The 22,737-nt window shown below is 61.2% G+C and overlaps 10 protein-coding genes across 10 annotated transcripts; 5 read left to right on the top strand and 5 right to left on the bottom strand.

Annotated features, from left to right (window-relative positions):
• Positions 1-77: 77 nt before the first annotated feature.
• Positions 78-1,609, top strand: FA10DRAFT_94920 (hypothetical protein). Its single transcript, XM_025525803.1, has one exon. The coding sequence runs from the start codon at positions 360-362 to the stop codon at positions 1,167-1,169; it is 810 nt and encodes a 269-aa protein (XP_025379729.1). The 5' UTR covers positions 78-359; the 3' UTR covers positions 1,170-1,609.
• Positions 1,247-3,479, bottom strand: FA10DRAFT_94956 (mitochondrial carrier). The gene is made up of 2 exons (XM_025525805.1): positions 2,437-3,479; positions 1,247-2,363 (listed from the first exon to the last, which is right to left on the bottom strand). Exons 1-2 carry the CDS (start codon positions 3,338-3,340, stop codon positions 1,324-1,326), a joined length of 1,944 nt encoding a protein of 647 aa, XP_025379728.1. The 5' UTR covers positions 3,341-3,479; the 3' UTR covers positions 1,247-1,323.
• Positions 3,480-3,562: 83 nt separating this feature from the next.
• On the bottom strand, positions 3,563-7,213 carry FA10DRAFT_300999 (hypothetical protein). Its single transcript, XM_025524912.1, has 4 exons — positions 7,020-7,213; positions 6,796-6,890; positions 5,471-6,732; positions 3,563-5,400 (listed from the first exon to the last, which is right to left on the bottom strand). The coding sequence occupies exons 1-4, from the start codon at positions 7,206-7,208 to the stop codon at positions 3,620-3,622; spliced, it is 3,327 nt and encodes a 1,108-aa protein (XP_025379727.1). The 5' UTR covers positions 7,209-7,213; the 3' UTR covers positions 3,563-3,619.
• Positions 7,214-7,295: 82 nt separating this feature from the next.
• FA10DRAFT_250855 (aldehyde dehydrogenase) lies at positions 7,296-9,141 on the bottom strand (the record flags this gene model as incomplete). The annotated part of the gene is made up of 2 exons (XM_025519580.1): positions 7,296-8,628; positions 8,693-9,141. The coding sequence occupies 2 exons, from the start codon at positions 9,139-9,141 to the stop codon at positions 7,542-7,544; spliced, it is 1,536 nt and encodes a 511-aa protein (XP_025379726.1). The 3' UTR covers positions 7,296-7,541.
• A 296-nt stretch (positions 9,142-9,437) lies between these two features.
• On the top strand, positions 9,438-10,450 carry FA10DRAFT_266268 (aldolase). The gene has a single exon (XM_025521427.1). It carries the CDS (start codon positions 9,465-9,467, stop codon positions 10,368-10,370), a length of 906 nt encoding a protein of 301 aa, XP_025379725.1. The 5' UTR covers positions 9,438-9,464; the 3' UTR covers positions 10,371-10,450.
• A 436-nt stretch (positions 10,451-10,886) lies between these two features.
• On the top strand, positions 10,887-12,769 carry FA10DRAFT_266267 (FMN-dependent alpha-hydroxy acid dehydrogenase). The gene has a single exon (XM_025521426.1). It carries the CDS (start codon positions 11,140-11,142, stop codon positions 12,466-12,468), a length of 1,329 nt encoding a protein of 442 aa, XP_025379724.1. The 5' UTR covers positions 10,887-11,139; the 3' UTR covers positions 12,469-12,769.
• FA10DRAFT_94700 (hypothetical protein) lies at positions 12,675-14,097 on the bottom strand. The gene is made up of 2 exons (XM_025525801.1): positions 13,707-14,097; positions 12,675-13,639 (listed from the first exon to the last, which is right to left on the bottom strand). Exons 1-2 carry the CDS (start codon positions 14,003-14,005, stop codon positions 12,802-12,804), a joined length of 1,137 nt encoding a protein of 378 aa, XP_025379723.1. The 5' UTR covers positions 14,006-14,097; the 3' UTR covers positions 12,675-12,801.
• Positions 14,098-14,640: 543 nt separating this feature from the next.
• Positions 14,641-16,578, top strand: FA10DRAFT_94764 (hypothetical protein). Its single transcript, XM_025525802.1, has 2 exons — positions 14,641-15,100; positions 15,174-16,578. Exons 1-2 carry the CDS (start codon positions 14,895-14,897, stop codon positions 16,480-16,482), a joined length of 1,515 nt encoding a protein of 504 aa, XP_025379722.1. The 5' UTR covers positions 14,641-14,894; the 3' UTR covers positions 16,483-16,578.
• A 373-nt stretch (positions 16,579-16,951) lies between these two features.
• On the bottom strand, positions 16,952-17,473 carry FA10DRAFT_94667 (hypothetical protein). The gene has a single exon (XM_025525800.1). The coding sequence runs from the start codon at positions 17,353-17,355 to the stop codon at positions 17,044-17,046; it is 312 nt and encodes a 103-aa protein (XP_025379721.1). The 5' UTR covers positions 17,356-17,473; the 3' UTR covers positions 16,952-17,043.
• Positions 17,038-22,365, top strand: FA10DRAFT_266263 (hypothetical protein). The gene is made up of 2 exons (XM_025521425.1): positions 17,038-17,728; positions 17,806-22,365. The coding sequence occupies exons 1-2, from the start codon at positions 17,477-17,479 to the stop codon at positions 22,069-22,071; spliced, it is 4,518 nt and encodes a 1,505-aa protein (XP_025379720.1). The 5' UTR covers positions 17,038-17,476; the 3' UTR covers positions 22,072-22,365.
• The last annotated feature ends 372 nt before the right edge of the window (positions 22,366-22,737 follow it).

Genomic DNA, 22,737 nt, shown 5'->3' with positions numbered 1-22,737 from the left:
CAAAAACTTGTCTGATCTTGGGCCTTTCCTTGAACCGAGCCTCTTCGTCATCTTTGTCGATCTCCCCCCCTTTTCTTTCCCCATTATGATCGCAATTCTATCGACTTTTCCTTCATGATGAAACGGGGCGCACACGAAGCGCGTTTCGGACGCCCACAACTGCTGCTGTTTACTGGTGCGTTTGTGTCATTGGGCGTGTGGGCGCCGTCGTCGGGCGCAAGAGTAGATAGCCCTTCTCGACGAGCTTCCCTTCCCTCTCCTTCGCAAAGTTGCCTATTCAGCAACCGTATCGTACAGTACATGTGCCTGCTTACATTGACGCACTTGTGTCTTCGAGCACAAGAGACTGACTGATCGCGATGCTCCAGGCACTCCTGCTGCACCTGCTCCTTGTCTCGTCGGCGTCGTCGTCGACGCGAGCCGCTGGCGAAAAGCCCGGTCCCCAGCCGTCGAAATTTTCATACAGACAACCGCCACTGCCACCACCGTCGTCGTTGCCATCATCGTCGCTGCTACTTGGGCCCCCGCAGCTTGCTTCTCCACACCACCGCCGGGCCCCTCCAGCTGCCCCAGCGCCAGTTCCAGCGCCAGCGCCAGCTCCAGCTCGCTCAGCCGCTCGCATGCCGCAGTTCCCCAGCACACACCGGGGTCCAGCAGCTGCGCAGAAGCCACATGCCGGCCATCTCGACGCATTCGACAGCGCCGGGTCTGCCTCGCCGCTGGGCTTCTTCCGCTCCGACCTTGTCGACGACCTCGACAGCGATGAGCCCGACTCCCCTGCGCATGATCCTAGCGTAACGAGCGGCAATGACAACGACAACAGCAACAAAAAGGACGACAATGTCGACAGCAACGGAGACGGAGACGACGACGACAAGGCAGACAACGTCGTCGCGCCGCCCGCCTCCGTCCTGACGTCGTCCTCTGGCGCAGGAAATCCAACAAGTGAATCCGAAGCCCTGCTCGCAGCGATGTACCCCTGTGGCGATGCGGAGCTGGCGATGCTGCGAGGCTACCGACAGCGCCGGCGCGTCTGGCGGCCCGGCCCAGGCACAGGCTCAGGACCAGGCACAGGACCAGGGCGAGGCAAGCACGCAAAGCACTCGCGGCAGGTCGTCGTGATAGTGCCGAACCCCGTCAAGGTCAGCTCGATCAAGGGCGTGGGCTGAGAGAGAGAGACTGCAGCAAGACCACCCAATGTATGACGTAGAGAGAGAAACAAAAGTAGGTATCCTTGGAGAGCGAGAGTAATCAACATACAGCAGAGCTTCTTCCATGACGGCACACGAGAGGAGTGGTGATGGGGTGGTGGTGGCTGAAACATCAGATCTCGGCCCAGCCGGTGCTTTGACCCTGCCGCTCTCCGCTGACGAGGGTGAGGGCAAAGACGAGGGCATTGGCGCCGACGGCAAAGCCAAAGCCCCTGTAGAGCGAGTAGAGGCCGCCGAGGCTGCTGTGGCCGTGCTTGGCGAGGATGCCGCTCTTTGCGAGGTCGTCATCGTCGTCTTCGTCGGCGTCGTTATTGCTCCGAGACGCTCGCTGCTGCTCTCTCCGTCGGCGGGCAGCAGGATCGCGGGGCACGGGCGTCGTCGACGTCTCCTCGGTCAGGATGCGGTAGATGGCCTCGGTGACGCCAATGTAGGGCCGTGGCCGTGTCTCGACGCACGTGCGCAGCGGCCGCGAGAGCGCAGGGAGGGGCGCAGCACCCGTGGCCGAGGCGAGGGCCGTCGCCGCCGAAGAGCCGTTCTTGACCTTGGGCACCGACGACGACGAGGAGCGCGTGTGGGGCACCGCCGGCCTGGAGCCGTGGATCTTGTCGGGCTTCATGCCCCAGGGCGCGCGGGCCTGGATCTGGAGCCGGCGCCTGACCGTCTCGATGGGCAGAGTAAAGACAAGGGCGAGGGTGCTGAGGACAAAGTCGGCGAGCGCATATGCGACGGGGCTCGTGTTGGGGTCGATGCGCAGCTTGTGCTCGATAAGGATGGGCGCGCTGAGCGACAGGAGCGGACGCAGGGTAAAGTCGAGCACGGTGGGGATGAGTAAGTTGGGATGCAAGTAGATGGTGCGCCAGCCGCCCTCCTCGTGGAGGATCTGGCGCAGCGCATCCCACGGGCTCCGGTACTTGCGATGGGGCGGCAGCGTCGACTGGACCACGAGGCGGGTCCGGACGAGGTCCAGGGGCGAGACGAGGATGCCCGTGACGAGGTGGGAGACGACGAGGAGGGACAGGGACCGGTACGGGTGGGGTGCATAGGGCAGCGGCAGCGGCGTCAGGGCCGAGGGCGAGAAGACAGAGAGGACGGTCGTGACGATGGGCTGGAGCGTCGATGTGGCCATCTCGAGAACGAACGTGGTCAGCGAGCCTAGGGGGATTCCAACCATACGAATTAGCCCAACATTTCAGAGATCTGACCGCCCTGTATGCGCATCACTCACCCTTCCACAGACCGAGCCAGCCCTCCTTGCCCCTACCCACGGCCTTGATCATCTCCCACACGCCACCACGGACGACGACGGGCATGACAAACTCGGGCCTGGTGCCGTCCTCGTGGATGCTTCTCCGCACGACGTAGCCCGCAGCGTCGGTCCGCTTCCTCCGTGCGCCCGTCGAGCGCCTGGCCGACGTCTGCACCGAGGGCCGGCGCATGGGCGTGTTGCTCAGGTCGCGAAAGTAGGCCTCGGCCTCCTCCTCGTCCGACAGCTCGTCGTCCTCGCCGCCAAAGTCCCGCGCCCGACCATGCTCCTCGTCCCGCTCCTCCCGCCACTCCTCCGCTTCGGGCGGCACATCATCATCGTCGTCGTCATCGTAGCCGCCGTCCTCGTCTTCCTCTTCGTCCCCCTCGCCATACTGTCCCCGCCCCCGCCGCCGGCGCAGCGGCTGCATCTCGTCCTCGCGCGCCATGCCAGCCACAGCACCGGCGCCCGCACCCGAGGATTCGCCAAAGGCGACCCAGACATCGTCGCGCGGGACCCACTGGACCTGGAGGAGGAGCTTGCCGACCTCAAATGGCATGGCGAGACACGTCGACGAGTACTGCAGCGCGCCGCTCACGAGCAGCGCCCGCGCGACATCCTTGACGCCGCCCGTGCCTGCGCCCGCGGCTGCAGCGAGGTCATCGTCAGGCCGTATGTACCGGTTCGACGCAGATGACGAGGGCGCCGACGCCTTCGCTGCTGCTGCTGATGATGATGACCGAAACGAGGAGCCGGCCGGGGTGGACGACGAGGCAGACGAAGACGAGGCCGAGAAGCGCGGCGCCGTCGCCACAAACGCCTCGTCCTCCGACGGCCGGTAGTACGGACGGAGCGGGTGCGGGGCTTGCTGCTGTGGTGAGGCCATTGTCGACACCCGGAGAGCTTGGGGACAAGCAAGCGAGAGAGAGAGAGAGAGAGAGAGAGATAGGGTGGGCAGTCAGTCACTAGAGCGGGTTGCTTTCCGAGAGATGTCTCTCCAAAATCCATGAGGCCACGTGGTCTAGTTAGGAATTGGGCGCACGGGACGCCATCCTCACAATTTTTTTCCCCTGGGGAATAAAGTAGGCCTTGCGCCCACAAGAGACAGGGAAAAAGCTGATAGTAATACAATCGTGACAATGGTAGACAGCACAGAGAGACAATGTCAGGCATAGCCAGGGCTAGAGAAGAGATCAGCCAGCGAGTCGAGGCCAAAGCCAGCGTCGGGGCCTGCACCGCCGCTGGAGCCGAGCCCAGGCCCAAAGTCCATGCGCCCGGCGCTCATGGAATCTGGCGTGTTGCCCAATGGCTGCTGCGGAGGGCCCATGAGGAGGCTGCCGGCATCAAAGCCGCCTCCCAAGGCCCCGCCTGCGCCGAAAATAGCGCTGCTACTGCTGCCACTGCCGCCGCTGTTCTGTGACACAACGCCACCACCACTACTGCTGAGCTGAGAGGGAGCAGAGCCCAGACTCTCAAAGTACGGCTGGAAAAAGTACTCGCTCATGTCCAGAGCAGCTGCCGACGATGAGGAAGAGGAGGAGGAGTACTGCTGCTGCTGTAGCTGCTGCGGGTGCTGCGACTGGGCCAGGTCGAGCAGCATCTGCTCTTCTGCGTACGCCTGTGCCTGTGGACGCTCGTGGGCGTGCTGCGGCGTCGTTGCTGTCGCCCACGGGCGGGGTGACACCTGCTCGCGGGCTGTGCTGGTGTTCTGTGATGGCCTCCACGAGCTCGACGAGGAGGTGGTCGAGGCCGACGCGGCGGCCACCGTCGACGCGCTCCTGGTCGGTCGCGAGGCGGCGGCCGTATCGCCATTGCCCATCGCATACAGCCGTCGGTCGGGGCACTTTGGATGCTCGGGCAAAGGAGCTGCATCGATGTCGTGGGCGAAGAAGTGCTCCCTCTCCTCCCGGTCGGTGAGGACGCCTCGGAGGGTGGCCGTGGCCGAGGAGGCCGTCGAGTGCGGGCTCGTCGACTCGGACGCAGCTCGGCCGTTGCTGGGGAAGTAGGGCGGCGGTCTCGAAAACGACGACGTGGACGACGACGACGGCGCACCTACTCGCTGCGACAGGAGGCGCAGTACGCTTGTCGAGGCCTTTTCAAAGGCATCGCGTAGCCGCCTGGCCGTGGACACTTCTTCGTACGCCGTGAGGCTCTCGAGGACGACGGTGCAGTCCTGCACTTGGAGCACGACGTCGATGAGCGGCAGAGGCATCTCGTCGCCGCCACCGTGCTGGCTGAGGGCCTGGAGTGAGTGGAGAAAGGTGAGGCCCGAGAGAAAGAGGTTGCGGATGGCCATGCCGACAAAGTTGATGGCGAGCTCGCGCTGGAGCCGGCGGTAGATCTTGAGGACCTCACCCGAGGACTGTAGGGCGCGGCGGAGGCAGTCCATGCTCGGGTTTGGCCGACGTGGACTGGGTCGCAGCAGGGTGGTGGTGAGGAGGTGGTACTGCAGGTCGACCCAGTTCTTTGTGACAAAGGGCGAGGGCACGGTGAAGCTCTCGTGCCAGCGCTGCAGCTCGCCCTGCATCTTCCACGTCCACGCCTCGAGCTCCTGTTCTCCATCTTCTTCTTCTTCGTTGTTGTCGCCGCCTTGTCCCACACCGGCGCTGGTGGGCGTGTAGAGCCGGCCGTGAATCTCGGCCTGGAGCCTGCGGGCGTGGATGTGGAGATGGTGAGCGAGCTTGAGGTGGCAGACGGGGCCCCTCTGAATGCCCTGCGAAGTGATGCATTTATCCTCGACGACGGCAGGCAGACCGACAGAGATCCAGTCCTCAGCCAGGGTCAAGGGCCGGCCATAGACGCAGGCGAGCATGCGTTCGATGCTGTACGTGGTCCAGAAGAGCCGCTTGGACATGTCGGCCAGCAGCGGGTTGGCGACCCTCGGCTCGGCATAGAGGCCCAGCTCGGTGACGAGGCGCATGGCCTCACCGGAGAGGCGCCAGAGGTCTGTGTTCATTTCATCAGGTTAGTATCAGCATGTATTGTACGGCTTCGGCAGAAGAGAGAAGGTACGCACCCTTGCTGTTGGGGACGAGGAGATGGTACTGGACTTGGAGGAGGACGTTCTGCAGTTTGCGCCAGCCGGACCGGGGCGTGTGCGAGGCGTGAGCGACGGCGGCATAGTAGAACTGACGGGCCAGCTGGCTCGTCTCCGACGTCAGGTACTGGGCCCGGCCGAGGGAGGCGAGTGCGACGGCAAAGACCATCAGCAGCTGGTAGCGGTCCATAGGCGAGGCGAGGCTGCTGTTGGTGCAGTAGTCATCGACCTGGATGGCAAACGCCTGCTCGTGGAGGCACGGCAGCGGGCAGTTCATGTAGGTGAAGTAGCGGCGCACGATGGCGTCTACGACTTTCCGCTCGTATCGGGCCGGCTCGAAGCGGTCCTTGACCGAGAGCCGGCGCACCTGGCGTGAGACGGTGGCCCGCAGCGCGGAGAGGGCTGCCAGCTCGCGGTCGAGCCAGGATCGACGGGTGTCGCCGTTGGGCAGTGGCATGGCTGATGTTCCTTGGCGCTGCTGCTGGACCGAAGACGGGGATGGCCCGGCAGCTGTGCCTCTGGTTGGGGGATGGGGACCGTTGTCAGGCTGCTCTTGTGCGACGGTCGCATGACGTCGCTGCTGATCCTGCTGCTGCTGCTGCTGGTCATGCTGCTGCTTTTGACGGTGCTGGTGATCCTGGTGGTTCGTTCCGTCGCCATCCTCGCCTGACTCCCCGCCATTGGGCCCGGGCGAGGACCGGCTCGTGTCCGTTTCGGCATCCTGGAGCGCGGCCTGGACGAGCCGGGAGAGCGGGTCGTGCTGCGGCGGGCGGTAGAAATCATTCTCGACTACGCTCCTCCGCCGGCTCTGAATCCCGTCGCTCTCTACGTCATGCTCGTTGTCATTGCCGTTTTTGTCGTCGTCGTCGTCATTCTCGTCGTCGTCACCTTCGTCATCGTCGTGCCTTGGCCTCTTTCGCGCATGGCTTCCATTGCTGTGCCTGGCGCTCCTACCTGCGCCACCCTCAGAATGCGACATCGCCGCGCGCGGCCTCGCACCCCGATTCGAGTCGCCCCTCGCCGGCGTAGTCGGGATCGCGACTGCACCCGCCATTGACACCGACGACGCTGCGCCGTACTCAGGCCGAGCACTGGCAGACGTGCCCGTGGAAGCAGACGAGGCGCTCACGTCGGGCGCCGGCGCCGGCGAGGTGCTGCATGTCGCAGCAGCAGGCCCAGACGGCGCCTCGGTCGCGCTCGCCTCGAGCTCCTTGATCCGCTGCTCGAGGGCCCAGATGTAGCTGGGAGGAGATGGACTTAGCTTTCGTGAAAGAGTCGCAGTGAGAGAAATGTACGGCACCCACCTCCGCGACACGGGCCGGCCCGCGGCGTGGTCCTCGCCGTGGCACTCGACGCCTGCCTTTTGGCACGGCGTGCATGCCGGCAGCTGGGCGTCGCACTGTAGGACGAACCAAAAAGTTTGATATTGTGCGTCAGCCTTCCGATGCCATTGCGACACCCTCCATCGGCATTTCCCCGGGGTGGGTGTGTTACTACTGCATGGGGGCAGGCAGAGGCAAAGACGCACCTTTGTCTTGCGCAGTCGACAGCGGTTGCATGCGGGAATCTTGGCCGCAGCAACGGCCGCCATGTTGCTCTTCCTCCTTGTCGTTGCTGGCCTCGTCGTCGTCGTCGTCGTCGTCGAGGGGGAGCGAGGAGGAAGGGGAGTCATGATACGCGAGTCCGTGTCAGGCGACTGGGCCTTTCTTTCGGGCATGTCCGTCGGCGCGCGCGATAAGTTATCTCTCTCCCCACACCAAAAGTCGGCCCTAATTTCCAATCCAATCCAATCCAATCCAAAAGTAGGAAGAATGATTTGCAGAGAGCTCGCAAATAGCAAAGACGTTAGATGCTTGACTTGCACAGCTGGTCCCCGTCTTCTCTTCTCGCCTGACTGTGTGGCCACTCGGACTCGATGAGACTTGGAGTCGGGATTCAGTGACTCACTCGCAAAGTCATATCTATGAAGTTAGAGGCAAGCAGGGAAGGTCTAACTAGCATGTATTGCAGAGGAAGTGCAATAAGCTCGAATTGCAGAGTGTATCGGACATCAACCAGTCACGGGCCACACGGCCTTCTCGCCATAGTTCCAATGCACCGCCTTTGTCTGGACATAGGCGGCAAGGCCCTCGATGCCCAGCTCGCGGCCGTAGCCCGACTGGCGGAAACCGCCAAAGGGCACGGCGTTGCTCAGGGCGAGGTACATGTTGCACCACACCGTGCCGGCCTTGAGCTTGTGCACCATGCGCATGCACCGGCTCGCATTCTCGGAGAAGATGCCGGCGCCCAGGCCGTACGTCGTGTCGTTGGCTCGCTGCACCGCGTCGTCCTCGTCGTCAAAGGCCATGACGCACAGGACAGGCCCGAAGATCTCCTCGTCGTAGATGCGCATGCCCTTGCGGCAGCCAGTAAAGATCGTCGGGCGCACAAAGTAGCCGCCGTTGTACTCGTGCCCCGCGGCAAACTGGACCGTGTCGCCGCCCGTGGCGACGGTGGCGCCCTGCTCCTTGCCCGACTGGATCAATCCCAGGATCTTTTTGTACTGCATCTCCGACACCTGGGGCCCCTGCGTCGTCTTGTCGTCAAAGGGGTCGCCGATCTGATGGGCCTCAAAGTTGCGGACAAGGCGCGCGACAAAGTCGTCGTGGATGCTCTTTTGCACCAGCAGCCGCGACGACGCCGCGCAGTCCTGGCCCATGTTGAAGAGGATGCCGTTGGTGACCCAGTGCGCGGCCTGCTCCAGATCCGCGTCCTCAAACACGACGGCGGGCGACTTGCCGCCGAGCTCGAGCGTGGTGCGCTTGAGGTTGCTCGTCGCCGCCGCCACGGCCACCTTTTTGCCCGTGACGGTGGACCCGGTAAAGGCGACCTTGTCGATGCCCTCGTGCTCGGCAATGGCCTGGCCCACGATCGGTCCCAGCCCATTGACGATGTTGATGACGCCCGGCGGGAAGCCGGCCTCGACCGAGAGCTCGGCGAGGCGGAGCGCACTGAGCGGTGTCTGCTCCGCCGGCTTGAGCACGATGGTGTTGCCCGCCGCAAGGGCAGGTGCCACCTTCCAGGCGAACATTTGGATCGGGTAGTTCCACGGGATGATCTGCCCCACGACACCGATGGCCTCGGACCGGGTGAATGCGCTATCCGAATGTCGTCTGTCAGGCCCCGCTCTGGAAGGAAGAAGAGAGGGGACACCACACTCACAGCTTCTGCCCTTCCGTCTGCTCAATCGTCTTCCCCTCTACCTTGTCAGCAAGCCCGGCATAGTAGCGCAGGCAGCCGGCACTGTCCATGATGTCGACGTCGCGCGCCATCCACACGGGCTTGCCGTTGTCCAGGCTCTCGAGCTCGCCCAGCTCGTCTGCATGCGCCTCGATCAGGTCTGCCCACTTGTTCAGCGCCCTGCACCGCACATCGGGCGTGCTGTTGGGCCCCCACACGGTATCGAAAGCCGTGCGGGCCGCCTCGACGGCGCGGTCGACATCCGCGCGTGTGCCGGCACTGACGTCGCCCAGCGGCTTACCCGTCGCCGGGTTGATGGACGTGAGCGTCGTGCCATCGCTCGACTTGCTGAACTTGCCGTCGATAAAGAGACCCGTGGGAAAGGCCACTGTCCTGCCCCGGGGCGTCTTGAGCGAGAGCTTATCAGTCATGGTTGTTCGTCTTGCCCTCTTTTCCTTCTCGCCCGGGTGTGGCTTTATAGGAAGAAACGAACGCTCTCGCTCTGCGGCCGATAAGAAGGATGCAGATGGGAGACGCGCGTTTGAATTCGCTAGGCTAGTCCCACAAGATTGCGCGCATGGGCCACCGCCTCTGTACAGCGGGCAAAATCCGATTGGTCGCGCTTCGGCGCTGCCCCGATGGCGCCCCCGCCCACCGTGAGACCAACGCTTTTTAAAAGAGCGAGGCGGGCAGGTGGCTCGGTATCTTCACAGCTCTCTGCAGTTCACCACCACCACCACCAATACAAACAGCAATGCCGTCCACCACATCGCAAAAGACCCTGGGAGGCATCATTGCCGCCGTGCCCACGCCCTTTACCGCTGATGGAAGCCAGGTCGACGTCGACAACATCCATGCCCAGGTTGAGCGACTCGTCAAGGCCGGCATCCACGGCGTCGTCACCACGGGTACGACGGGCGAGTTCCCTGCGCTGACACCCGACGAGCACAAGCTCGTCGTCAAGACCTATGTCGAGGCCGCACAGGGCCGTATTCCCGTCGTTGCCGGTGTCGGTGCCAACTCGACCCGGGCAGCCATTGACTTTGTTCAGCACGCTCAATCGGTGGGCGCCGCCGCCGTCATGGTCGTCCCTCCATTCTACGACCCACTGGACTTTGACAGCCTCGTGGCCTTCTACAAGGACGTCACCGCGTCCATCGACATCCCGCTTATGTACTACAACCTGCCCCACGCCACCGGTGTCCACCTCAAGGCCGACGAGATCCGCACGCTGGGCAGCATCAAGGGTCTCGACTACCTCAAGGACACGTCGGGCAACGCAAAGGAACAAGTCGACCTGCTCACCAACCCACCCGCCGATGTGACCGTCTTCAACGGCTGGGACACCCTCACCTTTTCCTCGATGGCCCTGGGCGCAAAGGGCGGCGTCTGGGGCGTCGCCTCCATCGTGCCCGAAGAGGCAGCCGAGTTCTGGGAGACGTTTGCCGTCAAGGGCGATCTCGTCAAGGCGCGCGAGCAGTGGAAGTTCCTCTGGGCCGTCAGCAGCTTCCTCGAGTCGGTCAACTACGCCGCGGGTATCAAGGCCGGCCTCGACATCGTCGGTTTCCCCGCTGGCCCGACGCGGGCCCCCACCCAAGGCCTCGGCAGTAAGGACATCGAGCGGTTCCGCCAGATTCTCGCACAGCGCAAGCACAAGTAGCGTGGTTGCTATCAGCTGCCTCTTCATACACACTTTCTTATATCTCTTCTTGTCATTCTTTCTCTCAATTCAATCGTGCTCTCCTTCATCATCGTCATGCTCGAGCTGACCAGCTAAGGCTTTGAGCTGAGTGTGATCCATGCTGCCTTGCGCTCCACATCTCGCCCGCGCTGGCATCTAGGTGACTTAGTCCTGCTGGACCAGATTGCGCAGCTCAGCACCTTCTCTTATCATTGCCAGCAAAACAAGTACTCTGCCGTTCGACAACGAGAGCCGCAGTCAGAAACCGATGCCCCGCTCTCCTACTCGTCCGAATAGGAAAATAGTAGAGCAGGATAAGAAATGCAAGACCGGGACCCGAGTCGATAAGGCCCTCTGAGCTTAAATTACTGCCTCAGCGCGCGGTCCATCGGCGAAGCTCCGAAAGGGTTGGTAAAAGTCCGCCAGATTTGCAGTCGAGGGTCGCCAGGGGATGCAGGCTCAGTAAAGGTAAAATGTAATCGATGCAGTGTCGGTGCGGGTGCGAAGCTCTATGCGATCTAGCCCAGGGCAACTCGCTCCAATCTGCTACATCAGCACCCATATTAGCACGACACCGAGCGTGGGGGAAGGCGAATTGCACCTAGCTGTATCGGCTTGAAAAGACAAGTCGCACCTACCGTCACCTTTCTTGCCATTTTCTTCCCTACCGCCCTTCCCTTCTCTCTCTCTCCGCCACAATTTCTTCTTCTGGAGATAACACCAGCCTGAGGGGAACACGGTTGCAAACATGAACAGAGGCAGCGTGCTGGACGAAAAGGTGCACTGCATCGCCGACCTCGAGGCGGCGGCGACACTGACGCTGCCGCCTATGGTGCGCGACTTTTACGCAGGCGGATCGATGGACCTCAAGACGCTGGGCGAGAACAAGTCGTCGTTTGACCGGTACCGTCTGCGCCCACGTTTCTTGCGCGACGTGACGAGCGTGGATCCCTCGACGACGTGCCTGGGCTCCAGAACGAGCTTCCCGCTGGGGCTGAGCCCGGCGGCCAACCACTGCCTGGCGCACCCCGATGGAGAGAGGGCCTCGTCGGCAGCAGCAAGCAAGCGGGGCATCAACATGGCCCTGTCCATGTGGTCCAACTGCAGCCTTGAGGACGTCATTGCCCAGTCCGATGCCCAGGGTCGCGCGACGTCGTACGCGCAGAACCTGACAATCGTCAAGGACCGCTCCATCAACCTGGCCATCATGCGCCGTGCCGAGCGGGCCGGTTACAAGGCCCTGTTCATCTCCGTCGACTGCCCCTGGCTCGGACGGCGGCTCAACGAGTTCCGCAACACCTTCAGCCTGCCCGAGCATCTCGGCTTCCCAAACGTGCCCGGAATCGACCCGCACAACATGGTCACGGCCGACGAGCGCGTAGCCTACGATGCCAGCCTGTTGTGGGAGCACGTTGCGTGGCTCAAGAGCCAGACCAAGCTCCAGATCTGGCTCAAGGGCATCCTCACGGCCGAGGACGCATCCAATGCCGTGGCGGCAGGCGCGGACGGCATCATCGTCAGCAACCACGGCGGCCGGCAGCTCGACGGCGTCCTCGCGACCATCGATGCCCTGCCCGAGATTGTCGAGGCAGTCCGCGGGCGCATTCCCGTCCACATGGACGGCGGCATCCGGCGCGGCAGCGACATCTTCAAAGCGCTTGCCCTGGGCGCAGACTACTGCTGGGTCGGCCGCGTGCCTCTCTGGGGCCTGGCATACAATGGACAGGACGGCGTCAGCCTCGCGCTCAACATTCTCTACGACGAGTTCCGGCTCGTCATGGCCCTTATGGGTTGCAGAAGCGTCGAGGAAATCTCACAGGAACACCTTGCCCTCCTCCACGGGGACGGCCGTTTCCACCGCATCGCGACGTACCCCTGGAAGAAGTGGTCGCAGGGCATCGGTGCCGACAAGCCTTCCTCGAACTCACGCCCCTCCTCTTCCTCTTCATCTTCTTCTTCTTCTTCGCTTACATCGCCGAACAGCAACGCCACCCACGTCATGCCCGCAGCACCCGCGACGCTTCGCAGCAACCCCACGTCCGTTGACGATGGCATGGTCGCAAAGTCGAGACTCTAGCTGCTCTCTCTTCCTGTCTTTTCTTTTGCTCGCATTCACTCCTACTACCTCACTCAAGGCTCCCTCTCACGACATGAATCTGAACATTGTGCGCATCTTATGACGTTGTCGAACCGAAGAATGAGTTGCGAATTACCAGTTTTGGCCTCGCCACGGCGACTTTCCTCGTTTACGGCAGTCCATTCTGGATCGTTGACACTCTAATTGAGGATTGCATTAATGAGGAGACAAGGTGACGGTGATGACATTGCGATTGAATAGGGCAAATGCGTTGACGGAAGCGATGGACCGGGCAAATCAAGAAATCGTATCTTCCTTTTACAGTGGGAGAAGCTACCTCGTCAGGGCCGTGCGTGTCTGCAGCCGCATCTGGATCCTCGCCACCATACCCTCGAGACCCAGATCGGCGTCGGTGCCCTTTCCTCCGCTCATGGGCTTGCGCTCGGGCAGGTGAATGTCCTCGTAGAAGCAGGCCTTTTTCACGTGGCCCATCCGCCATGTCTTGAGCATCCGCAGCGTATCATTTATGCTCTTCGTGGCAAGCGGGAAGCCCTCTGCTACAGCTCGTTGCCGAATGTTGGCGGTGCGGAGCGTGTCGACGAAGTCGCGCTGGCCCTTTGTCAGGTGCGTTGGCGGCGACGTCGGCGGGATGCCGAGCAGCGCGTCCATCACCCGCACCATGACGGCCTGATCCCCGCTCACGCCCTCGAAGCCATCCCAGCTCCAGCCGTGGAAGCCCTGGGCATATCGGGACCAGACAGCCTTGGACACGGTAGGCTCTTTGAGATACTTGTAGAAATAGGCAAATGCCTGCCGGATCGCTTCGTTGCCCTCCTCCAGTGCTGTGCTGTCCTTGCCCCGTCCGATGACATCGTCGGCTAGCTGGACCACGCTCCGATAAAAGGGCTCGGCGATGCGCTCCATCTCGTGGAAAAGCTTGGCGTTCCACAGCTCGGCCGCGATGATGTCTGGGGTGAAGTTCTTCGTCATGCTATAGTAGATTACGTCACGCTCCCGGTCGTAGTTGCACAAGGAGAGAGTCGTAATGGTGCCACCAGTAGATCGAATGCCTAGCCGGCCGTTGAGGTACATTTGTGCGGCGAGAATCATGTTGGGCAGGTGGTTCCTCTTCTCCTCCTGGGCGGCTGTCAGTGTGGGCACAGAGCCCCATCTGACAACAATGACAATTTTGACAGGTCAGCGCAACGTTTAATCTTGAAAACAGAGCAGAAACGCACCGGTACATGTGCGCTAGGGTGGACATGCAGGCCGCCATACCGAGAATCTGATGCTGGTTGAGAGAGCGGAGCGCGGTCAAGACCTCGTCGGTGGGCTGCAACCTCTCGACGAGCCAGGCCCGATTGGCCTTGATATCGTCGTGCTTCATGCTGGCATAGTCAGGCCGGCTGAAGACATTTGGCGCCTCGAGCGCCAGCTCATGGAGCTTGTCTAGCGGACTAGGAAACTGGCGCGAGGGCGATGGAGGCCAGGTGCCCCCCGACTCGTCGACAAGCTGCGTCCAGGCCTCGTCGAGCATTTCTTCTCTTCTCTCTATCGCACAATGTTCCAGTTATGTTCGTTGTGGTGGGAATGAAAGGCTCAGAGAGCGAGCGAGTGTCGAGTGCAAAGAAGTCGGACCGACAAGTGGGCGGTGGAGAAGAAGAGATTGGAGGTATGGTAGGTGTAGTGCACACAGACTTTAGCCTCTCGTCGGCACTCCGATGGAGATGGACCCCTCCTTCTCCTCTGCCCACAATCTAGCTTACTACACAAGATCGACCGACAAGGCCGTGCGTGCCCTTGTGTATTGCAGAATATCCTATCTAATCGCTTCTCGTGCATTCCCCTTCCCACCCCCACACTCTGATAGGTCTCGGGCCGTTGCCGATCTGCAAGCCTGAGATGCAGGAGCTGCATTTCTTTCTTCCTCAGAGTGCCCCCAGAAAGTAAACTAGGTCACGTGTCATCACCCCCAGATTGCCCGTCGGCTTGGTGCCACCCCAGCTACTACTCGGGCGCGGACCGATGACGGAGGCTCGCCGTCGTTGTTGGCGGACAAGGAAGGCTGCAGCTCCATTATCGAGGTGTTCTATTTGCGCGATGCCTTTACCGTTACACCTTTCAGCTTTGGACGTGACCTGTGGCAGCATAGAGCTGTAGTTCCTTGCGAATCGAGGCAGAGATACGTCGAAGGCCGTACCTTGACGCTTTGCGGGGTAGATAGCTTATCTGCTGCCCTACCATTCACGACCTCTCCATTGCCCATCGCATGCTTGCCGTTGGGCCATAAAAGTGCCGCCAATTCTCGCTTGCCAAGGGACGACTCTCCACCCAATTCCCCTCCCCTCTTCGCTTCTCTGCCGCCTGCAAGCAAGACGGCAAGCAACCGAAAGCAATTAGACACTCATCACTTATCGAGATCAGCCATGTCGCCAGCCTCGGACCTGCAACAAGACCGTGAGCGCTTCGAAAAGGAAAAGGACCTCAGCAGCAAGTCGGAAGTCGACGTGCCCGAAGTCGCGATGCAAAAGGACCTCGCCGTACAGACCGACGAAGAAGCCAATGTTCCCGCTGGTGGCGAAGACGTCTTCAAAGTCGGCGGGGAAGGAGCTGATTTCAGAGGTGTCTCGATGTGCGTGGTCCATATCCTCCCTGTGTTGCCGCCATTCCTACTCACTCCTTCTTGTGACTTTCCTTTTGTGCAGGTTTGGCGCCGCCATACTCGTCGTAAAGACGTCCTTCGGTCTTGGTGTGCTTGGCATCCCGACGACATTCGCAGCTCTCGGCTTCTTCCCCGGCCTGCTGTGTCTCGTCATCTTAAGCATCGTATCGACTCTTGCTGGTTGGTACATCGGTCGCTTCCGTTTGCATCATCCGTCGGTGCATTCCATCGGCGACGTCGGTTTCCTTCTCTTTGGAGAGGCCGGGAGAGAGTTCCTCGGCGTCTCGCTTTGGCTCTTTTATACCCTCAGCTACGGCTCGGGCGCTTTGGCAACATCAATTGCCTTTAATTCGATCACCGACCACGCCACATGCACCATGGTCTGGGTCGTCGTCGCTGCCATCATCGCCTTTGTCATTGGAAGCATGCTGCGGACTCTCAAGTCGCTCGTCTGGCTCGGATCTGCCGCGATCGTCTCTGTCTTTCTTGCCGTGTGGATCGCTGCCATTGCCAGTCTGGTGCTCAAGCGACCGGCCGCAGCGCCCGCCTACCCGGCACCCGTCGAACTGAACAACGGTCCATTCGCAAGCAGCACGAGCTTTGCTGCCGTCATGGCCGCCATCAGCACCCAGCTCTTCTCTCTCTGCGGCACCGCTTCTTTCTTCCAGATCCACTCCGAGATGAGGGACCACCGTCAGTGGACGAAATCGCTCTGCCTGGGACAGGGCTTCGTCTGCTTGAACTACATCGCCACCAGCGTCATCATCTACGCCAAAGTCGGTCAATACGTGCCCTCGCCACTGCTGGGCGTCGGCGGTGAGGTCGTCAAGAAGGTCGCCTACGGCATTGCCCTGCCGGCTCTTCTCTATACATGCATCTTCCAAGCCCACATTGCCGCCAAGTACGCCTTTGTGCGCATCCTCCGCAACACCCGCCACCTCCAGTCCAGCACAAAGATCCACTGGCTCACCTGGGTCGGCTCCATGACGGCTGTGTGCATCTTCGGCTTCATCGTCGCCTGCGCCGTGCCCTTCTTTGGCGGCCTGCTCGGCCTCATTGGCGCGCTGCTCGGCACCACGTTCATGATCACCGTGCCCGCCCTGATGTACCTCTACGATGCTGCATTCCTGGCCAAGGGCAGCGAGCACGGTTTGCGATACAAGGTTCACACCTGGCTTCGCCATGGTCTCTCTAGCAGGCCCCTCTATGGCCTCATTGCCATCTTCTTCGTCGTCGCTGGCCTCTTTATCACCGTGGCCTCGACCTACGGCTCCATTGACGGCATCGTCGAGTCGTTTGAGACAGGGTCCAACGGCGCCGCCTTCAGCTGCGTCAACAACGCGGGCAGCTGATCGGCCGCTGCTCTTTCCTCTCCGTCTCAAGCTTTGTGTTCTGTTTGTCTCATTTTACTGTACCATACCACGCCAATTACCCCCTTTCACTTTCAGGTTGTCTGCTTTTCCTAGCGGGTAATTTTCCCTTTCGGGGTACCCACGGGCCCAGCCTGTCAATTGCGGTAGAATGCACTGTACTACTGCTCCCTTCACGAGTCAATCGTAAAGGAAAAGATCGAGTCATGGGACCGCATTACTGCTGGCATTCGCCACAAGCGTGGGAAGGGCAGAGGGCAATTCACGGAGAAGCAAGGTGATGAGCGCCCTGTCGACTCAGCATGACGGAGGAACATGCTCACTTCCCCATCCCTTCATCCCCCGATCTCCCCGCTACGGAGCATCTCGCCACGCACCCCGGGACCTGCCGATAGTAGTCACTTTATCGGATTCTTCTATCTGGTTCCAATTCTTTCTTACCCAGCGCGCGGAGCAGCACCCTTTTTCCCTTTTCTTTTTTTTTCGCGCTTTTTGTTTGCGCTCTTTTGGATTCTGGATTTTTTTTTTTTCTTTTCGCCTCAGCTAAAAGAAGAAAGACGCCACGGGGGAGAGGGACCGACACAATCTTGCGATTGACCAACCCAGCACACGCTCATCACTGCGACAAGGCTCCGCCCTCACCGCCCATTTTACACGATCAGACCAGACAAGGGCGCGGCAAGGCGAGTGCGCGGATACGCAGACCCCCGCATATACGGCCGAGATCCCGCTGCGACGACGACGACGGCAGCAGCAGCAGCAGCAACGACGACAGCGACGACAAGGCAGACCAGCTAAAGAAGACCAATCCATTGAGGTGGTCCGATGCAACTTGGCTGGCCTAAAGGAGCCCATCAGCTCCTCCTCGATTCCTTTTCGCCCTCATCTGCTTCGAGGTGAAGACGAGGCAAGAACAAGACAACAAGACACGAGAAAAGAAACAAGGCGATTGAAGAGGGTCTGATCGGAAGCCACGATGCCGTACTCGATGGCCTCCAAGATTGGCCTGCACTTTGTGCGCTTCGCCCAGTACTCGGCCACGACAGCCGGCGCCGCGGCGGCGCCCGGCGGCCTCCGAGGCGCATTCAACAATGCTGCCTCGTCAGCTTCGGGCTCGTCGTCGTCTGGCGCCTCGTCGTGGGCACAGGGCCTCAGCTCAGGGGGCGCAGGTCCCGGTCTGGGGGGTGCAAAGTTCCATGCGGGCCGCGGCGCACACTCTTCGTTCCAGGTAAGTGCAAGTAATACTACTGCTGCTGCAGAGGAGACAGGGTCGGGCCACTGATGCGCGGGAGCAACTTCTTACAGCACTCGGGAAGAGCGCTAGCCAATGCCAATGCTACCTCGGCGACCGACGGCAGCAACACGTTCAACGATGACGACGACGAGCGCGTCGCCGCGGCCGGCTCGCCACTGCGGCCGGGGCTGAGGCCCAGGCGTGCGACCAGGCCCGGGTCCGTGTCTGCCATGGCCAGGTTCCGCGCCAGAGAGGGCCTCAATGCAGCGCGGAATAGCCCCATGATGCTCCTCTCGGCCACCTTTGATGGCGTGGCCCAGTCGAAGCGCACCATCACCACATCGGGTCCCCCGGCACAGGCATCCAAGGCCGCGTCGATGAGGGGTCAGATGCTCATCCTGCCGAGCAGGCTCGACACAGTCATCGAGGACGACGCTGAAGGATCCGCATTGTCGACATCACCGACTCGGCCGACGCCGCCGAGGAGGCGTCTGACAACATCGGCCATCAACGATGGCGAGGCACCGACTGGCCGCGCACCCTCGATCCAGGAGCTCGAATCTAGCATGCCCCTGCCCTCTAGTGCCAAGGAAGGGAAACCGTCAACGTCGACGACAAAAACGTCGACGACGACACCGCCAATGTATGCTGAGCTCATGGGTCTGCATGGCGGCCGGTTTGGCCCGTTGCACAAGGCCATCGAGCAGTTCCGCAGGCTGCCCAAGTCGCAGCTCTCCACGCCCTCGTTCAATGCCGCCCTCGAGGGCCTCATCGAGCTGCGCAACCGCTCACCGCCGGGCGAATCGCGCGACGGCCTCACGCAGGATGTCATTGACACGTATGTCCAGATGATCGACTGCGACTGCGCCCCCGACGCCCGCTCCTACTCTGTCGTCGTCCAGGCACTGTGCCACCGCGACGAGCAGGGTGTCGCCGACAGCTTCGACCAGGCCTTGGGCCTCGCCGACCTGGCCCACTCATCGTCTGCATCAGGTTTTCCCACCGTGGAGCCGTACAACTCGCTGATCCGGGGCTGTATGCTGCGTGGCGATGCGACAAAGGCGTCAGAGATCATTGGCATGCTCGCAAAGAACCCAGCCGCCAAGGCCGATGACAAGACCATCCAGCAGCTCATCTTGTCGCACGCAAAGGACGAGAGCATGGACCAGCAAGACAGGCTGGCGGCGTGCAACGACATCTTTGACAAGTGCGCAAAGGTCGCGCCCGTCGACAGCGTCTGGATCTGGAACGCCCTGCTCAAAGCCCGCTTCCAGCTTGGCGACCAGGCAGGCGCCGTGAGCCTCGTCGAGGAGATGCTGACTGCATATGCAGAGGACAAGGGACCACGACCAGACGTATCGACATCAAGCATCGTCATTGGCGGTCTCCTCGACAACGACGATGTTGCCGGCGCTGCAGCTTGGTTTGACCGCATCTCTTCGCCGCGCCTGTCGGGGTCTTCCGATCCCGCGTGGGCTGGGGAGTCAGCGATGCCGCTGCCGAAGCTGTCGACGTCGACGCGCCTCTTTCTCGAGTTTGTCGAGACGCTCGAAAGCGCCAATCTAAGTGCGCTTGCTACAAAGGACGCCCTCGATTTTCTTCCGGCCCTCCAGGCGGCGAACAGGGCTTTGCAGGTGTGCTATGATGGACTCATGGAGATCGATGACGCAAGCTACAAGGTGTCCTTTCGCTCCTTTAACAGCCTCATCCAGCTCAACATGGAAATGGCCACGAGACTGAACGAAGGCGAGCCGTCGTCGCCCGCAGCATCGGTGGATCTCATCGATTCTTCACTGAGCCACCTCAAGGCGCAATACGAGCTCATGGGCGACCATGCACACGGCGGCAAGCACAGGGACCGTAGTGTGCTCGATGGAGCCACATTCTGGGGCCCGGCCCACAACGTGAAGGCGATCACCAGTCTTGTCAGCCACCTCGTCAAGACTGGGCGAGTCCAGGACGGAGCGGCTGCATTCACCTACGCCCTCTTTGCCATGCCGACGATGCCCGAGAATGCTCGTGCTATCAAAGACACGCATCCGATGGATTCGTGGAAGGGCGTCCTCAGGGACATCAACGGAAACATCAAGTACATCCTCTGTGGCAACAGCAACCTGCACTTTGTTGAACCCATCCGGGACCTCTCTCTGCCCGCCGAGCCAGTTGAGCACCTTGCGGCTGGTGCAGAGGTGATGTACGATGCCGTGCTCCAGTTCGACCTTGCGGCCCACGAGTGGGCATGCCAACGCATCGTACAGCTCTACGCCGCTGCACGCGCTGACGGGGAGGTCAGCCTGTCTGCCAAGGGATGGAGCAACGTCGTCGCTGCCTTTGTCAAGGCTGAGGAGCTCAGCCCGATGGCCGATGTCCAACGAATGCGGAGCCAATTTGGTCCCATGTTTGACGACATTGGCCGGCTCGACGATGAGACCAGGTCGCAGGTTGCTCTGCAAAATGTTTTCAGCATCTTGGCCAAGCGCTACGGGCTTGACGAGGCCACCAGCCTCGTTGCACGCGCGGACGCAGAGGCAGCCGCGTCGATGCGCGAGTCTTCTGACGACGCCTCGAGCAGCAGCATCGACAGCATGGCGCCGACGTCTGCGACGGAGCCATCGACTCCCATGACCACCGAAAGCATGCTGCGAGGATACGATGCGCCAGAGGGCCTGCCGTCCGACAAGTTCTCGGCAGTCCAATCCGTGGACTCGACCCTGGACGAGCATATGCTCCGCATCATGAGCGACGGCTTCCCCAAGGGCCAGCGCATCAACCAACAGCTCGTCACCGCGGCAGCCTACGAAGCCTATGGCGTCATGCAGAGGTCCATCGAGGAGACGGGCACCTACCCCACGCCATTTGCCATTGTCCGGCTCCTCGACGTCTTTGGACGCGCCGGCGAGCTCGCGAAGATCCACGAGGTCTACGTGGTCGGCTGTCACATTGTCAGTGCACTGGGCAGCGACCTGGCGTGGCAGCAGCAAGCGTGGTACGATGTCGAGAATGCCATGGTCGCCGCTCTGGCTCACGGAGGCGACACAAAGGCAGCGAGTGCACACCGCCACAAGGTCATCCAGGCCGGCATGGTGCCCAGCGCCGACTCCTATGCTGCCCTCATTGCCACGGTGCGCGACACGACCGACGATGCCCTCGTCGCTGAGGAGCTCTTTGACGAGTCGCAGCGCCTCGGCGTCCAGGCCAACACCTACCTGTACAACACGGTCATCTCGCAGCTGAGTCGAGCGAGAAAGGCAGAGCGCGCCCTCCAGCTCTTTGACGAGGTCCTGGCCGCCCAGGCAACGGGCGATCGACGGTGCAAAGCGACGAGCATCACCTACGGTGCCGTCATCAATGCATGCACGAGGACCGGCGACGAGATCAATGCCGAGCGGCTGTTTGAAGTCATGGAAGCCAGCCGAGGCTTCACCTTCCAGGCTCCCCCGTACAACACCATGATCCAGTTCTACACGCAGACAAAGCCAGACCGGGAAAAGGCACTCAAGTACTACCAGAAGATGCTGGCCAAGCAGATCAAGCCCACGGCCCACACCTACAAGCTCCTCCTCGACGTGCACGGCTGTTTGGAGCCGGTCCAGGCCGAGGCGCTCGACAACGTCTTTGGCCGCCTCGTTGCCGATGCAAAGGTGCCCGTTCAGGGCACCCACTGGGCCTCGCTCATCAATGCCTACGGCTGCCACCTCCACGACATGGACAAGGCCGTGTCGATCTTTGAGGGCATCCCGCGCCACTTTACGACGCCCAAGCCTCAGAATGGCGCGTCGCCAAAGGTGGACAGCGTCGCCTTTGAGGCGCTTCTCAACGTCTTTCTTGCTCATCATCGCGTGGACCTCATGTGGGAGTACGCGGCCAAGCTGTCGACGATGGGCCTTCACCCCACTGCGTACGTGGCCAATCTACTCATCAGGGGTCTGTCGTCGCAGCAGGGAAATCACGACGAGGGCATCCAGCGTGCCAGGGCCATCTTCCAGCAGATGAGGGACCCGCCCATGGGCGTCGCCGCCGCGGGCAACCACCCGCCAAACCACCGGCAGCACGCCAATGCCCCGCGCCACCCTGAGCCTGAATCGATGGCAGTAGAGATGGAGCCGCAGCAAGAGCCGATCGAGACGGGAGAGCACGATGCGCACCTTGCCTTTTTCAGGGGCGTCCTCCGCGAACCAAGCACGTTCGAGGCCATGATCCGAGGAGAGATGGCTTGCGGCGAGACGCAGCGGGCCATGGACCTCGTCCAGCGCATGGAGTCGAGGGCCTACCCTCCGGCGCTCGTGGCCAAGGCTAGGGCCCTCGTTGCGGGCGACGTCAAGCAAACCTACGTCTAATAAAGAAGAGCGACAAGGCAGAAGGGACTTTGAAGGAAGTGAGGCAACGGGACAATCAGTGATGCGTGTCCCGACCGACGGAGGGGCGGCGAGAGGAAAGTTCGTCAGGACGACGGGAAGACGACGTCGTCAAAAGACAACAAAAGCGAACGAGCGAAACAAAAGCAAAATTTTACAGTCAGTCAACCAACCAACCAACCAACCACCACTCTTGTGTCCATGTTTTTGTACAGAGGTCCCCTGTGTAACATTAGAGATGTGCCTTCTCGGAATGATCTTTCTTCCTACAACTTTTTACTTGATTGTGTGTGTGCGGTGGCTCAGGAACCAGGGCTGCCACCTGCTACCAGACCACAGAGTTCAAACCAGAGCTTGGGCGAGCCAGGTGAGGTTGAGGTCAGTCAGGAACCGTGGTCATGAGGAGCGTCGTGCGATGGAAGATTGTTCCTGCCACATGCGCATTGGCCGAAGCAGGAACAAACGCTGGCCATGTGGAAGCTCTGAAGCTTAAGGAAGGCCATGTCGCTCTTATCTTCGCGGTCTCGTCATGAGACAAAGGGACTCGGAATACTACTACTGCGCATTGAGAGAAAGGCAAATCGGCCAGGTCGCCGCCTGCGCATAATTACCGACGGGCAAACGCTGCGTTCCATGATACCATGAGGA

Source organism: Acaromyces ingoldii (assembly GCF_003144295.1).
Source record: "Acaromyces ingoldii strain MCA 4198 unplaced genomic scaffold FA10scaffold_2, whole genome shotgun sequence".
In the NCBI taxonomy this organism is placed as follows: domain Eukaryota; kingdom Fungi; phylum Basidiomycota; class Exobasidiomycetes; order Exobasidiales; family Cryptobasidiaceae; genus Acaromyces; species Acaromyces ingoldii.
The sequence above is the reverse complement of the archived record's forward strand: the minus strand, read 5'-3'. Positions and strand labels throughout refer to the sequence as shown.

What these genes read in the sequence shown, in the direction of transcription:
- FA10DRAFT_94920 (XM_025525803.1), top strand. Translation starts at nt 360, where the DNA reads ATGCTCCAGGCACTCCTGCTGCACCTGCTCCTTGTCTCGTCGGCGTCG.
- FA10DRAFT_94956 (XM_025525805.1), bottom strand. Translation starts at nt 3,340, where the DNA reads ATGGCCTCACCACAGCAGCAAGCCCCGCACCCGCTCCGTCCGTACTAC. An exon ending in CTGGCTCGGTCTGTGGAAGG is followed by an intron (nt 2,364 to 2,436) that starts GTGAGTGATGCG and finishes GAATCCCCCTAG; the next exon opens with GCTCGCTGACCACGTTCGTT.
- FA10DRAFT_300999 (XM_025524912.1), bottom strand. Translation starts at nt 7,208, where the DNA reads ATGCCCGAAAGAAAGGCCCAGTCGCCTGACACGGACTCGCGTATCATG. An exon ending in GTCGACTGCGCAAGACAAAG is followed by an intron (nt 6,891 to 7,019) that starts GTGCGTCTTTGC and finishes TTCGTCCTACAG; the next exon opens with TGCGACGCCCAGCTGCCGGC. An exon ending in CCTCGTCCCCAACAGCAAGG is followed by an intron (nt 5,401 to 5,470) that starts GTGCGTACCTTC and finishes AAATGAACACAG; the next exon opens with ACCTCTGGCGCCTCTCCGGT.
- FA10DRAFT_266268 (XM_025521427.1), top strand. Translation starts at nt 9,465, where the DNA reads ATGCCGTCCACCACATCGCAAAAGACCCTGGGAGGCATCATTGCCGCC.
- FA10DRAFT_266267 (XM_025521426.1), top strand. Translation starts at nt 11,140, where the DNA reads ATGAACAGAGGCAGCGTGCTGGACGAAAAGGTGCACTGCATCGCCGAC.
- FA10DRAFT_94700 (XM_025525801.1), bottom strand. Translation starts at nt 14,005, where the DNA reads ATGCTCGACGAGGCCTGGACGCAGCTTGTCGACGAGTCGGGGGGCACC. An exon ending in ACCCTAGCGCACATGTACCG is followed by an intron (nt 13,640 to 13,706) that starts GTGCGTTTCTGC and finishes CATTGTTGTCAG; the next exon opens with ATGGGGCTCTGTGCCCACAC.
- FA10DRAFT_94764 (XM_025525802.1), top strand. Translation starts at nt 14,895, where the DNA reads ATGTCGCCAGCCTCGGACCTGCAACAAGACCGTGAGCGCTTCGAAAAG. An exon ending in GATTTCAGAGGTGTCTCGAT is followed by an intron (nt 15,101 to 15,173) that starts GTGCGTGGTCCA and finishes CCTTTTGTGCAG; the next exon opens with GTTTGGCGCCGCCATACTCG.
- FA10DRAFT_94667 (XM_025525800.1), bottom strand. Translation starts at nt 17,355, where the DNA reads ATGGGCTCCTTTAGGCCAGCCAAGTTGCATCGGACCACCTCAATGGAT.
- FA10DRAFT_266263 (XM_025521425.1), top strand. Translation starts at nt 17,477, where the DNA reads ATGCCGTACTCGATGGCCTCCAAGATTGGCCTGCACTTTGTGCGCTTC. An exon ending in GCGCACACTCTTCGTTCCAG is followed by an intron (nt 17,729 to 17,805) that starts GTAAGTGCAAGT and finishes AACTTCTTACAG; the next exon opens with CACTCGGGAAGAGCGCTAGC.